Here is a 15,211-nt window from a genome sequence, read left to right on the forward strand (position 1 = left end):
CTGTTCATCCCCTCATAAAAGGCAATTACATTTGTCTGGCAAGATCTTTGTGTGCACAACCATGCTCAAACTAATAGTATTGTGACACTGCAGATGCCAAACTCACTAAATCACATCTATATGTGCATTTTGCAAGGCTTTTTGATGTTTATATATGAACAGTTAATTTGGAGCTTTATCCCTGTTGTACCACTATTTTTTCACCATTGTGCCTGGTTTACCCACCTATAAAGTAAATATGAATGACTTTGGAGAGAGGTCAAAACATAACCTCTTGTATACCTCTTGTATACTGAAACTTGGCACATAATGGAGTCTAAAGCTGAGAAAGTCTTACGGCAAAAAACCCACACCGAAGTACCACTGTGAAAAAAAGCTGTTAAATTATGCTAAAAACCTAGAATAACATTGCTAAGCAGTAGAGGCATATCATACGGATGCACTTACATTTAAGACAAACCACATCATTGAAAATGTAGCTAGATGAGCAGTATACCGGCAGACCTCAATGTCCCCATCATTACAATAACTGGTCATGCAGGAGAAGGACAATGCTCATTTCGGATGTCACTTTTGGTGACTCAGAGGTGGAAGTAGGAACTACGAGTGCAGCAGCTAGTGTCCAGAAACATCCGGATCCACCGATGAACCATTCACAACAGCACCATTCTCCTGTGGTTTAATAATCTCAAGATCGCAGACCGACAGTGCTAGTCTTCCTTCCCTCCAGGAGAAGGAGTGTAAACACTTCTCAGATGTGGGAAAAAGAAGGCTACAACTAATACTAACTCCGATCTTTAATCTGTCTCATCATTAACTCAGAGGTAGATATACTAAAACTCTAAATTTTTCTGACTTCTATTTTTTTAAACTCTGAATAAACTAATTTTCACAAATGTCAGACATTTATCAAAAAAAATTTTTTCGAACTGTGTGTATTTTTTGCAACTTGTTAATTTGCGTGACTTTTTCATAATTTGCGACAATTTGTGCGACAAAATCATATTTGTTGCAATGAGTACGAAAGGATTCATTAAAGCTTCGTTATCATGACTTTCCTTGGGCCAGGTTGGAGCTGAAGAGTTCCATTGAGTCCTATGGGAAGCTTCCAAAATCATGCACAGAAGGATCAAAGTTAGAAAGGTTTTCCTGCCATTTACGATCGTTCAGATACGAAAATTTTGTGACTTTCGGAATGCCATTGCGATATTTTAGTGACTATTACGATTTTTAAGTAAGCATTTTCGTGACATTTCCGATCATCAGAAATTACCGTATTTAATCTGAATTTTTCCCATTTTGTGATTCGAATTCATACTTTGATGAATGTGCCCCTTAGAGTAGGAGAGTGTTCTTTGCTTTCTAAAGGGGCAAGTTTTTTTTTTATACCTACTGTATAACTTGACAAATTCAAATGGTCTGTTGAAAAATATAAACTTGTATGAAAATTACATCAATTGAAGGATTTTGGGGATGGCATTTCTGAATTTGGATACTCTTCCTGGAAATTAAAGGGGAAATATGACCACAGTTCAACTAATAATAGCATTTAGACATTTTTGCAGACATCTGATTATAAATTATCCCAACTTTTGATACATTTTCCAACGGTACATCCTAATTTAGATGAAAGAAAATACATAAATAAAAAATGACAGTTCTATAGTAATCCAGCAACAAGGTTGTTCTAAGGATCTAGTGGGTGATTTTAAGCCTAGATTGAATGATGTTTTACAAAATTCACTAAATGCAAAATGGATTACACAATTTTCTATCTGCCCTTATTTCCTACCTGCCCAAAGTACATAAGAGTGTGTTGAATCCACCATGATGGCCCTTTGTGTCTTCAATACACGGTCTATTTTATCCTTGTGGAATGTTTATTAATTTTTCCTACAAGACTCAGTGGGTGCCTTACCATTACCGCTGGTATCTACCTAGTAGATTAAAGCAAGTATAGATGTAAATAATTTATACATATAATTCCCCATGATAAGGGCATAGGTGCAATACATAAGATTTTGGCAGCCTCTAGTTGATATCCAAATCCCCTGTCCTACTGGGCCTGCCATAGAACTCCCCACCTGCTAAGGCATCCCTACTAGTATGGGACCAACCTTCTTTTACACATAGATTATTAACATTACTTATAGTCTAGGGACTTACACCTCCCTGAGAACTTTTCTACTCTTTAGAATTTTGCAAACTGTAGAGCTAGCCTATGATAGAGCAGGAACCTTTTAGCAACACTGCCAAATACTGTGCAATATGAGAGTCAGGTACAATTGGAATTTCTTGGATAGTGGCAATTTCAAGTTTTATGGTTGCCCTTAGTCTTTGTGGGAAATAATTTAAAATAAGAAAAATGAATAATTACAACTGTTCTGAAATGGGCAGAGGAGACTGCCAAACACAAGGGTAAGTATGCCCACTGGTGCATACCAGACATCTAGTCATATGAGGCTCTTGTTACATTGTTTAGCCCAGGGGTCATCAACCTTTTATACGTGTGAGCCACATTCAAATAAAAAAAGTTTTGTTGAGCAACACAAGCATCACAATAGTTCCAGTGGTGCCAAATAAGAGTTTTGATTGATTGGCTACTTGGCAGCCTACAGGAGTCTCTGTTTGGCATAACACTAGGTTTTTATGCATCCAAAACTTGCCTCCCAGCCAGAAATTTAAAAATAAGCAATTGCTTTGAAGCCACTGGGACCAACATGTGCTCACAAGCCAATGGTTGGGGATCACTGGTTTAGTCCATCATTTGTTTTATGAGAATAGATGTAACTCACACGTAGGCACTGTTGGACTGTGCTGGCAGGACACAAGGAAATACCCGGTGGGTCCTGGTAACCTCGGACCGATCCCTGTCAGTAACTTAGGCCCTCCAAACTCACCACCTAAGATGACACAAGTAAAAGAATATAACGTGCTTGCGGGTGGGGGGGGGGGGGAGAAGGCATGCCTGAGGAGTTCACAACTAGGTTAGAAGCCCCTCTTTAGTGGGCCCAGGACACTCCAGTCTAACACTGGTGCTGTGCTTTTAATTTAGTTTTTATTAGCTTTATAAGATTATCTTTTGGCTTTACCTTACTTTATAATGGCTCCTGTGGCTGCATTAGCAACCCTAGTGTAACTGGCAATTTTTAATTAGATTTTTATAAAAAAAAAAAAAAAAAATGCACATTAGTGCCAACACCATGTAGATAAAAAAAAAAAGAGGAGTTAGTGATGCTTACCCCACTTGTGCTACTCTGCACTGACAAAAAGGTGCTGGTAGGCTATATTTTTGGGGGGGGAGGGGGGCTAGCCTCCACGGCCTATTTCTAAGAAAAGTATTTGTGGAGCCTGCACCCTCCCTCTCTTTTTCTAACTGCCACACAATTTTCTGCAACCAAAAGGCAACCAATCCACAGATTTCTGGCAAATCTGTGTATCACTACACCACATGCCAGTGCCATTGACATTGTCATTGGGCAGGTATGATTTTTTTTTAAAAGGTTTTTATTTTGCATTTTACAAACACACACAAATAAACAAAAGAAAAATCAGATAAAATAAATTGGCACTTACATCATCATTAAGTACAATTGATTACATTATAAACTTAGTGACAGTTTTAAGGTTAAACTCCATGTAATATCCGCTCGTCAAAGTACACCAGAGGTTCTGCGTGGGTTAATCATCTGGTAAAGATATACTGGGGTTGGCATCTAGCCAGGGTTCCCATATTTTCTGAAATTTCCCACGTGCACCCCAGGCGTTGTATGTCCAGGTTTGCTTTTTTAAGGTTTTCCCCCAAAATCTAACCTAAGGTGGGCAATATTGATCAAATTGCAACGACGGAGATGGGAGCAGATAGAAGCAGACGGGGTAAGGACTGCATTAATGAGCCTATGTGGTCCCCAATCCAACTAAAAACAATGAAACTTACCCCATTGACACCTGTCCGATTTTTGGCCAGATATCAGTCAGGCAGGGATCCCCATACGTTGGCAGATAAGCTGCAGAATCGGTCTAAAGGACTAGAATCGACAGCTTAAATCTGCCACTGTATGGCTACCTTTAGGGGCACATTTACTAATCCACGAATCCGAATGGGAAAAATTCGGATTGGAAACAAACATTTTGCGACTTTTTCGTATTTTTTGCGATTTTTTCATCGGCGTTATAACTTTTTCGTAAATTGTCGCGACTTTTTCGTAGCTGTTACGACTGGCGCGAATTGTCGCAACTTTTTCATAGCCGTTACAATTTGCTCGTATATTGTCGCGACTTTTTCGTATTGAGCGCTCGTAAACGGTGGGCAAACCTTTCAGACTTTGCATGATTTTGGAAGCCTCCCATAGGGCTCAATGGCACTCTGCAGCTCCAACCTGGCCCAAGGAAAGTCTCCCATAGGGCTCAATGGCACTCTGCAGCTCCAACCTGGCCCAAGGAAAGTCTCCCATAGGGCTCAATGGCACTCTGCAGCTCCAACCTGGCCCAAGGAAAGTCTCCCATAGGGCTCAATGGCACTCTGCAGCTCCAACCTGGCCCAAGGAAAGTCTCCCATAGGGCTCAATGGCACTCTGCAGCTCCAACCCGGCCCAAGGAAAGTCTCCCATAGGGCTCAATGGCACTCTGCAGCTCCAACCCGGCCCAAGGAAAGTCTCCCATAGGGCTCAATGGCACTCTGCAGCTCCAACCCGGCCCAAGGAAAGTCTCCCATAGGGCTCAATGGCACTCTGCAGCTCCAACCTGGCCCAAGGAAAGTGTCCCATAGGACTCAATGGCACTCTGCAGCTCCAACCCGGCCCAAGGAAAGTCTCCCATAGGGCTCAATGGCACTCTGCAGCTCCAACCTGGCCCAAGGAAAGTGTCCCATAGGGCTCAATGGCACTCTGCAGCTCCAACCCGGCCCAAGGAAAGTCTCCCATAGGGCTCAATGGCACTCTGCAGCTCCAACCCGGCCCAAGGAAAGTCTCCCATAGGGCTCAATGGCACTCTGCAGCTCCAACCCGGCCCAAGGAAAGTCTCCCATAGGGCTCAATGGCACTCTGCAGCTCCAACCCGGCCCAAGGAAAGTGTCCCATAGGGCTCAATGGCACTCTGCAGCTCCAACCTGGCCCAAGGAAAGTCTCCCATAGGGCTCAATGGCACTCTGCAGCTCCAACCTGGCCCAAGGAAAGTCACGATACTGAAGCTTGAATGAATCCGAAACTTTCGTACTCGGCGCGATGGCTACGAAAAAGTCGCGACAATTCGCGCAAGTAGTAACGCTACAAAAAAGTCACGACAATTTGCGAAAGAGTCATAACGGCTACGAAAAAGTCACGACAATTTACGAAAAAATCGCAAAATACCGATCATTACGAAAAAAACGCATTTGGACACTTTTCGGACATTCGTGGATTAGTAAATGTGCCCCTTAGTCTGCTCGGGGACCGCATCGTAACAATGAAACAGCCCTCGCTCCTATCTCTTTTCATTTGATGGTTCAGTCAGCCTCATACCATTCACTTTAGGTGGGAATATCGGGGAAAGATGAGCTCATTGGGCAATCTTTACTAGCAACCAAATCTTATAATGTATGGCCACCTTTAGTTTAATAAGCTTTGTTCAAGAATAACCTACACTGTCTATACACAGTATATAGCATTGCACCCCACCCTCACATGGAGACATGAGTTTCTCTCTGCCAGTTCTGCCTAATTAAGTGCCTGCTCTCCTCCCACTAAACACTTGGGCTGATTACTCTCTCTGAGGCGATTCTCAGTCAAATCCCATTCCCATCTGGCTGCAGAGAAAGGAACCGCACACGGCACAAGCCATACACCTTCTACCCGCCCGCTATCACCGAGTCACACAGTAACACTAGCAGCCTATTAGCAACCTACTCCTTTAATGGCGCGGTGCTGTGACGCATTCCTTGTGCGCCAGTCAGGGTTAGGGGTGAGGTAATATTTCTGCGCGCCGTGTGTGGGACTCTTTCCCCGGGGGAGAGCCATGTATCACAACAGCACCCAGAGAAAGCACTGGACCTTTCTGAATGATGACGAGCCGCAGCGCCTGCGGGCCCAGGCTAATGCCAGGTATCGGGCCAAGATACAGGCTGCGGAGAAGGTAAACGCAACCGCCATGACACTAAATGGCACTGCCCACTTATATCTGAACACTGCATCTCAGAGTTTTACTTCAGCAGGATTGCTACAAGCATCTTTGTCTTAAAAGTTTACTTATTTTACTTACTGCCAATAGTATTGCTTTCAGCTGTTCCAGTCATATATTAAAGTCACAAGCACAACATAGGTTTGCTCACATGTTGTTGCATATGGGATGTTATGACTGGGCCGTAATCCACTTGTATTATGGCCCAATCATAATATCCCATATGCAACAACATGTGAGCAAACCTATGTTGTGTTCGTAATAGAATATAATTATTATATTATATAGAGTATAAGTGTAATGCTCATATCCACATTTATCGTATAACAGGGTTAAGAAGACCTACAGGAATATTTCATTTTAATATTTATGTTGCTGTTACTTTCAGGCATATGGGATGTTATGACTGGGCGGTAATCCACTTGTATTATGGCCCAATCATAATATCCCATATGCAACAACATGTGAGCAAACCTATGTTGTGTTCGTAATAGAATATAATTATTATATTATATAGAGTATAAGTGTAATGCTCATATCCACATTTATCGTATAACAGGGTTAAGAAGACCTACAGGAATATTTCATTTTAATATTTATGTTGCTGTTACTTTCAGGCATATGGGATGTTATGACTGGGCGGTAATACACTTGTATTATGGCCCAATCATAATATCCCATATGCAACATGTGATCAAACCTATGTTGTGTTCGTAATAGAATATAATTATTATATAGAGTATAAGTGTAATACTCATATCCACTTTTATCATATAACAGGGTTAAGAAGACCTTCAGGAATATTTCATTTTAATATTTATGTTGCTGTTACTTTCAGGCTCGTGTCTCTGAAATATTTAATCTGGAAACGCATGAGGAATTGGTCATTTGCAAATACTACGAGAAGAGATTGTTGGATTTCTGCAACGCTTTCAAACCCACAATGCCAAAATCTGTTCTGGTGAGTGAGATTTCACGAGATAACCATTTTATTTATAAAGCACCAACATATTCCCCAGCGCTGTACCTTGTGTAGATGCAGAATCCAAGATGGGGAGCTCCTGTGACAACTGTAACAACTTATATCATTACTACTATAGAGATGCTGAAACTTTAAGCCAGTACAGTCAGTTTATAATATAAAATATGGCATTTCTAGCCATATTCATTTTTAGGGTTTAGTTCTCCTTTAAAAGTGCAAACTGATAAAAGTCCAGCGAGTCCTTACAAATACTTGAGCTGTAAATTGCTGCAATATGAATTTGAACAGGCAATATTGCCTTATGTTTTTTTTTCTCTTCCAGGGAACAGCCTGCATGTATTTTAAACGCTTCTACCTCAACAATTCAGTCATGGAACATCACCCAAGAATAATAATGTAAGCATGTGAATGTCTTGGAGGTAATCTGGAGATAAGGTGCAGTAACCCACAAAATATCACCTGATAATATAGAGAAGCTTTATTTTTGCCCATTTTTTTTTTTATTTTCTCATAAATATCAATATGTGATAGGGAATGAAACACATGTGCAGTATTGAAGCAAGGAGGGAAAGGAAGGGAGAATACCTTTTTAAAGATGGCAGCCTGTTCTAGAAAATGTGAAGTGATTAGGTGAGCCACTAAACAATAGGAGGACTATTGGGCTGTATGCTTTTTAAATTTTGACTTGCATTCTCCTTTAAACTGTCTTCTCAGCAGGCCTGTACTAACCAAAGATTGGCCACACTCAACTTGTATTTTGCTTACTTTGGCTACTGCTGCTGACTTGTCAGGGATACAGGTCTCTGTAACGAGAAGGATTTAAGCAGTGATTGGGTTAAACAAGATGTGCACTGGCGCTCTGGATATTTTAATATGAAGGATTTTAGCATTTATTTTCAATGTTTTCGTGCTTTTCTTAGGTTGACCTGTGTGTTCTTGGCTTGTAAAGTCGATGAATTTAATGTATCCAGTGTCCAGTTTGTCGGCAACCTAGGAGAAAACCCGCTTGGCCAGGAGAAGATTCTAGAACAGATCTTAGAATATGAACTGTTACTGATACAGCAGCTGAATTTCCACCTTATAGTGCACAATCCTTACAGACCTTTTGAAGGGTTTCTAATAGATCTAAAGGTAAAGTAACACACCCACCCACATATATGCAGGAATAAATGTAAAAGACAAATATAAATATTACCCATAGCCTATTACAGGATTAAGTTGCACATTGGAATATTATGCATGCTGACTTCTACTATTTATATTAAAGGGGTGGTTTGCATTAAAGATATCTTTTAGTATGTTATTGAATGGCCTATTCCTAGCAAAAATACTATTTCTCTGTAAGGCTACAATTTATTGTTATTGTTACTTTTTATTACTTTTCCTGCCTTTACGTCCTCCTTCTATTTATATTCCACACCACTTCCTGGTTGGTAGGGTAAATAGCAATAGTAAAGGGTAAATAGAAGAGCTGCTAAACAAAAAGCTAAACAAACGAAAAACTATAAAAATAAAAAATGAAGACCAAGTGCAGATTGTCTTAGAATATCACTGTCTGCATCATACTAAAAGTTAATTTAAAGGTAAACTGCTCCTTTTAAAGTGCACTCTGTTGCATTATTTCAGCCATATTCAGTTATGGTTTAGTTTTGGTTTAATAGTAATTATGTAAAGTTAAATTTTTATATCATTTTTTTATTTTTAAGACTCGATATCCAATGCTGGAGAATCCAGAAATGTTGAGAAAATCTGCCGATGAGTTTCTCAATCGTGTTGCATTGACCGATGCATGTTTGCTGTTTGCCCCATCAGTAATAGCCCTCACGGCTATCTTATCAACTGCCTCACGTGCCGGATTAAACATGGAAAGGTAGCTTGTCAAAAAGTATATTATTTTTATTATAGTTTGTTTTATTCAGGATAACCAAATCATTCATTATCACTTATATGATATTTGTGTGAGCTGATGGCAGATGTCCAGTACTAGTAGCCCCTAAATTTTGTTTGTTATTCCAAATAATTTAACATTTACAAAAAAATTAAAACCTGTTTTTCTAAAGACTTGACATATGTATATTGTACTAAGCACAGAGACAGCATGGTCTTATAATATATCATATATTTGTTTCTCTTTGATGTTGCTAAAATGATCTAGCTTTTTGGAATTGCTAAGTGCTATTAAGAGCAACAATTTGCTCAGACCTGAACTAGTAATGTTGCAAAGGAATGTCACATGGGGCTCAAGTTTTTTTTTTTTTTCTATAAATCATATTACCACTGATGAAACTTGGTGTGTAGCGTGTGCTTCTGTATTCTGTATGTATACTATACACACCCTAGCCCAATCCATTTCCTCTTAAGATGTATGACTAATGGATACATCGGCCTTAGTAACCCATATGTGGCTTTTTGTACAACTTGTAGCCCCTGTGATAACCTTTTCTCTGCTACTCTTTGAAGTAACCTGAAAATCTGATCTAATTTCTGAAATATTGTACATCTGTTATTTTTTTTTTTTTTTTAGTTATTTAACAGAATGTCTCTCGCTAAAAGAAAATCAAGAAACCATGTCACATCTATATGATGGCATGAGACGTAAGTTTTTATTTCTAATTTACTTTTATTAGACTATACTGCTTAAAGTTTTACAGTGTGCATTTCCCTTGTGCAAATATAATGTTTCTTTCTGGATACATTGTTTGTTGTATGTATCCAATCATGAGCTTGATACACCCCCAAACAATGTAGGTCTCTATAAAAATATATTGTGTAAAACAGCTCATATGTAAAACCCTGCTTCATCTAAATAAACCATTTTCATAAAAATATACTTTAGTAGTTTGTGCTATTGGGTAATCCTAAATAGAAAATTGCCATTTTAAGTGCTAAGGGCTGCCCCCTGGGATCTTTACAGCACCCACAAACAAGCCAAGGGCACACATACATGCTAGGTCACATCAGCCAATTAATGGAAGGAGTTCTGCCTTTTACTCCCACACTTCCTCCTGTTACAGTTGGAGCTGCATTATTTCCTGTCAGGTGACATTATTTCCTGTAAGGGAATGGACAGCCCATCACTAAATGATGGATCAAGAGAAAAGATGTAAAAGGTCAATATTTACTGATAAAATCTTTAGAAGGGGAAAAAAAAAAAAGTTAGCAGCATTCCGTCTCTAGTCAACATGATGAACATCTACCGTACAGTTATGGTATGAGTGTGCCTTACTGGAAGATGGGGGTTTATTCATTTTGGAAAGCTTTGCAACCAGTTATGCTGATAATTAATGCAATATATTTTTATGATATAGGGCTCAAGATACTTGTGAGCAAATATGAACCTGCCAGATCTGATGAAGTTGCAGTTTTAAAGAAGAGGCTGGAGAATTGCCATAGTACTGAAGTCACTTTAAGTATTAATGCGTAAGTTATAATTCGCTGATAGCATAACATAATCCTATGTAATAATATTTAAAACGGATCTTATATGGCCTATAAATAAACTTGAGGTGTTGCAAATGTTAGAGCTAGGTCTTGCAAGAAAGATTCTTCTGTCCTTTGCCATATACTGCTGATTATCTGTTTATTTCCAGAAGTGAGAGATTGGCTTACCCAAGGCAAAGCATTATAACTCAAGTCTTTTAGTCAGGCCAATGACGGAGATATTTATTCACCCATAAGACAAAGCGAGTCTGACCTTACCAATTCTATAGTGTTTGTTTGCCACATATTGTGGCCAGTGGCTACTTTCTCTCATGTCTCATTTCCTTGGCCAGAACAGGAAGGCCAATGTGAGTTTAAAGCTCGTCAACCCAAAAAATATTTTGCATAATAAAAGAAAACAATTCTAAGCAATTTTCCAGTATGAATTTATTACAAATTGATAGTGTTTTAAAAGTTATTTGTAAATGTAATTGCCAATTGAAAGCAGCATTTGCTGAACTCCTGGTTATGACTTTAAACAATGTTGCAAAAGCTGGCTTGTGTTACATTGTTGCAAGAGTCAGAGCCACCAGGGCAGAGAATAGGAAAGGACAGACAAACACTGCTTCTAATAGCAGTTAAATATACAAATAACAAATGTATATTGCAAAGTTGCTTAGAATTGTTTCTTTTATTAGGCAAAATTTTATTTTGGGGTTGGCATGCCATTTAACATCTGGGCTTCTCTCCATTGCTAGTACAGTGTACAGTTTCCAAACATGGTTTTTATACTGATATTAGTGCTTATACTATACTGTTGGCTAATAACTGCAGCAAGTAAAGCAGTTTTTCTTAAAATGTTTGTTTTAGACGGAAGAGAAAAGGCTATGAAGATGATGGCTATATATCAAAGAAACCTAAAACAGAGGAGGTTGGTATATTGCTTCCTCATAATGTAGATTTCTTTTCATGAAATACACCTGGAATTGTTTTTTAAATGAACAACATTCATTTTTTGCTGTTTTAAAATGGACATTTTTGTTTAATTAACATGGTACAGACATGAGCATCCAGGCTGTGGTTTGAATGATACTGTATTTAAAGCAAAAGCGCAGAAAAGTTATAATTTGCATTTGTGTAATTATTAGAAAATACAGTTAATTAATAGTTTATGTAGTATCCTGAGTGCAGGCAGCATTCACACAAGTCAAATTATAGCAGCGGCAATTCAGCCTACTTAATCTAGAAAACCTGTTCTCATACCTAGAATTTTCTAATGTGACCAAAATTCCTGTACATGAAGATTCCCCTGTGGGTTATGCCTCTTGTCACTCTTTAGTGTAAACTAAAATTATAGTGGAATACCTATGATAATGATGCCCAAAGTATACCCATTGCACTTACCTTTGCCTTCTGCTGTGCAGTACAACTTGCAGAAATATCCAGTGCAACAAATGCTATTTTACTAGGTTACTGGCTTAAGTCACAGCCAAACAAAAGCAGTATTATCCCTGGGTGTGGAGCATCTGCAGAGAATTGTGGTATCAGCATAGAAAATCCAGTGCTGCATGCAGAGATCCAAGAGAATCCCAAGATAGGGGCTGTGATCTGCATTGTATAATGTACCAGTCCTGTTCCCCTCCAAGATAAAACCTGCCAATGGACCACATCAGCATCTTATCGGCCTGTGTATGGGGCCCTCAGACAGGCCTACCTGACTGATTTTTGCCTAAAAAACCTGGCAGGGGAGGACCACATTGCCTTATGATTCGGTCCTCATGCTGATAGCTTGTCAATGGGATCTGATATTACCCACCTTATGGTGGGCATTTCAGGAAAAGATCTGCTCATGTGCTGCCTTCACCAAACACAAATCTTTCAGTGTATGGCCAGATTTTAGTTGTTCTTTTGCCTACTGTAAAATATATTAGCACACAGCTACAAAGTATACCAGTAGTATCTGCACCACTGATTTAAACATCTGTACGTAAATCTTTGTCATTGCAGGAAGAGTGGACTGATGAAGACTTTACAGATTCTCTATAGTATGACTGTGGGTGCCATTGCCTTATCTATGAATCATGCTCTGGCTGCAATATGGAAAATGGACATATTGTATAAATACTTGTATATAGTGTGAAATCCTCCTGGAGAATGTTCATTTGTACATGGAAGCTGACCAAGGTGGACCACAAAACTTTGATTTTGGAAATCGAAAGAAGTGTTTGTTTAAACAGCTCGATGAAGTCCATGTCCATTGTTTTTCTATGAAAATAGCTCTGTAAATTATATTTTTATAAATGCAATACAATAACTAATAAACATGTCCATACCTTATACCCCAAAAAGGGGTGCACTTATTTTGAAGTGACTGACTGAAAACAATTTTAGCAATTCATTATTTAGAAAAGTTTTTTTTTTTTTTTATTAATTACTGAAATTTATAGGAGTTGCAATTTTGTATTGAGATCTCGAATTGGGCACTTGTTTTGGCTTTTACCCCATGAAAAGCACCATACTGGATGAGGGCGGATTTCTTAAACAATAGTTGCAAATATAATAAAGCACTTCAGTGTTATATGGATTATATCTATCATGCTCTGCCAATGATTCTTGCTGTGCACTCAGTAAATTCAAAACTAATAATCATATGGATTCACAAAATCGATGAATTCCCACCACCAGTGGCCATTGCATAGCCCTAAACAGCTCTCGTTATATAATAACTGGTTTCGTTGCTTTGTTATCCCAATCCCATGTGTTTACCACTGCTCAACATTTAACAGCATTTTATTCTGTTCTGAAGCCTGGGTGTTAAGTACATTTTTGGCTTTCCACACTCCCATTAGACTCCTGGTAGAGAGTAGGGTTTTTTTTGTCCTTTTTAGTTCACGCCTCTCTTAATTTACAAATACAGGAAGTCATTTATGTAATGGTCATTGTCATAGTTCTAAGAACATCTAAGAGACAAAGTTTCACCCTATCTAACAAGAACTTTCATCAGGTATAAGTAGAAGAGAGCCTACCCTAACTGGCCTATAGATAGACCCCCAACCCCAGAGTTTGGGCAATGCTAAAGTAGGCCTTTGGGCAATTATAAAATGAGAGTTAAAGCAAAACATATGTAACCCTTTGTACTGGCTGCTCACTCTGGAGCCAATCGGGTGCCTCCCCAGTCTGTAGCTAGACTGGATGATATCACAGACTGAGAAACAGGGGACAGGGTTCTCTGATCTCCTACACATATATTATATATTTCTAGTAGCTAGATGACGAGATAATAAATGATGGCAGCCCGCAGTGTACAAAACTGTTCTTACCTTAATAATTTACACTACTCTTCACAGCTTTTAAGATGATATCAGCTGCATTGTGCATAAGGGTTCTATATACAGCAGTTACGTCTCTGAAGCTATTTATGCTGGTGGGAGCTACTTTACAAACTTCTTGGCTGTACAGAACTGGCTTCCAAAATATTTAGCCTACACCCTCTATGGTCTGATCAAACCAGGAATCATCTCTTTGCACTATAACATTTTTTAAAAAATGCAATTCTTCCAAAGATTTCAGGTTTTCTCAATTTTCAATTGACCAAGCCAAAAGAACAGATATTTAAACAAACTGTTTAATGCATGCACAGGAGAAACATTCATTAATAAATTTATTTTAAATCAAATTATTTACTGGTGTAAACATTTTACAAAAAGCTTTTACATTTTTTTTGTTTCCTTGTTAGGTGTTTTTGTTGGAGAAATGTTACCATAACAAAGTGGCACAAACATAATAAACTTTGCTTTCCATGAACTTAATATGATCCCAGAAAAGACATAACAAACAAGGTATAAAAAAAAAAAGAGCATTTGTTCTTTGTCAGTTTTAACAGTAAATTTATAAACCATGGTGGCTGAACAGTCATAAAAGAAACCAGTTAGAAAGAATGGTATAAAAATAGCTTGTAATCCAGTTAGAAATGACTGATCCCGACAGGTTTTGGATGTACTCACTTTGGCATAATACAAGGAAATGTGCTATCGGTCATCTTCTCGCATTTGGCTACGTGAAAGACGACTCGCAGATGAAGGCTCAGAGTCGGTGGTCGTCAGTTCAAAGTGTGAAAAGTGCAAGTGGGTTGCACCGATAGCTTAACAATCTGCCGCCAGGTACTCACCAGCAGAGGGATTGTTGCAGCACAGTCCAACACATCGCTTAGGATGTGGCTAATAGATGCCGTTTTTGGAAAAAGCAGAAGGAAGTGACGTCAAGTCGACGCTTGCCGTATCCATGCGAATATCTGCTGCCAGCTGCTACCTGGTGTTGTTAGATACACAATACTGATTCTGTTTCTGCTGAAGAAGCTCTGTAATCGCCAGAAGTTTTTTTAGAACATGCTGTAAAGATATAAAATACACATATGTTTAGACATTGAGATATTTTTAGTTACACTCAACCACGGCTTCTTTTAAAGAAAAAAAACACTTTTTTTCTATTTTTAAAATGACTCTTAATAATGCCCAGAATAACATCTTTCTCCCTGCATTCGATTTCTACCGCACAAGCAGCTCAACTGCAGCACTTATAGCTACTTCCTAGTCTAGCATGAAGCTCTGCCTCCTTTTCTTTGCAGCTCTTTTTTCTCTATCTGTGGAGATGGTTGAT

General features: G+C 38.8%; 2 protein-coding genes across 2 annotated transcripts in view; one reads left to right on the forward strand and one right to left on the reverse strand.

Annotated features, from left to right (window-relative positions):
- The first annotated feature begins 5,990 nt into the window (after positions 1 to 5,990).
- Positions 5,991 to 12,903, forward strand: ccnh (cyclin H). Its single transcript, NM_001016256.2, is given in 9 exon segments — positions 5,991 to 6,108; positions 6,992 to 7,114; positions 7,458 to 7,531; positions 8,056 to 8,266; positions 8,842 to 9,005; positions 9,660 to 9,730; positions 10,444 to 10,555; positions 11,426 to 11,486; positions 12,563 to 12,903. Coding segments are annotated over 9 exon segments (972 nt in total). The 5' UTR covers position 5,991; the 3' UTR covers positions 12,602 to 12,903.
- A 1,296-nt stretch (positions 12,904 to 14,199) lies between these two features.
- The window catches only part of rasa1 (RAS p21 protein activator (GTPase activating protein) 1), a 45,572-nt gene continuing 44,560 nt past the window's right edge, over positions 14,200 to 15,211 (reverse strand). Inside the window, 1 exon segment of the mRNA NM_001113831.1 lies at positions 14,200 to 14,943. Coding sequence (NP_001107303.1) covers positions 14,860 to 14,943 — 84 coding nt within the window. The 3' untranslated portion in view covers positions 14,200 to 14,859.

This window comes from Xenopus tropicalis, chromosome 1 (genome assembly GCF_000004195.4).
Source record: "Xenopus tropicalis strain Nigerian chromosome 1, UCB_Xtro_10.0, whole genome shotgun sequence".
In the NCBI taxonomy this organism is placed as follows: Eukaryota; Metazoa; Chordata; class Amphibia; order Anura; family Pipidae; genus Xenopus; species Xenopus tropicalis.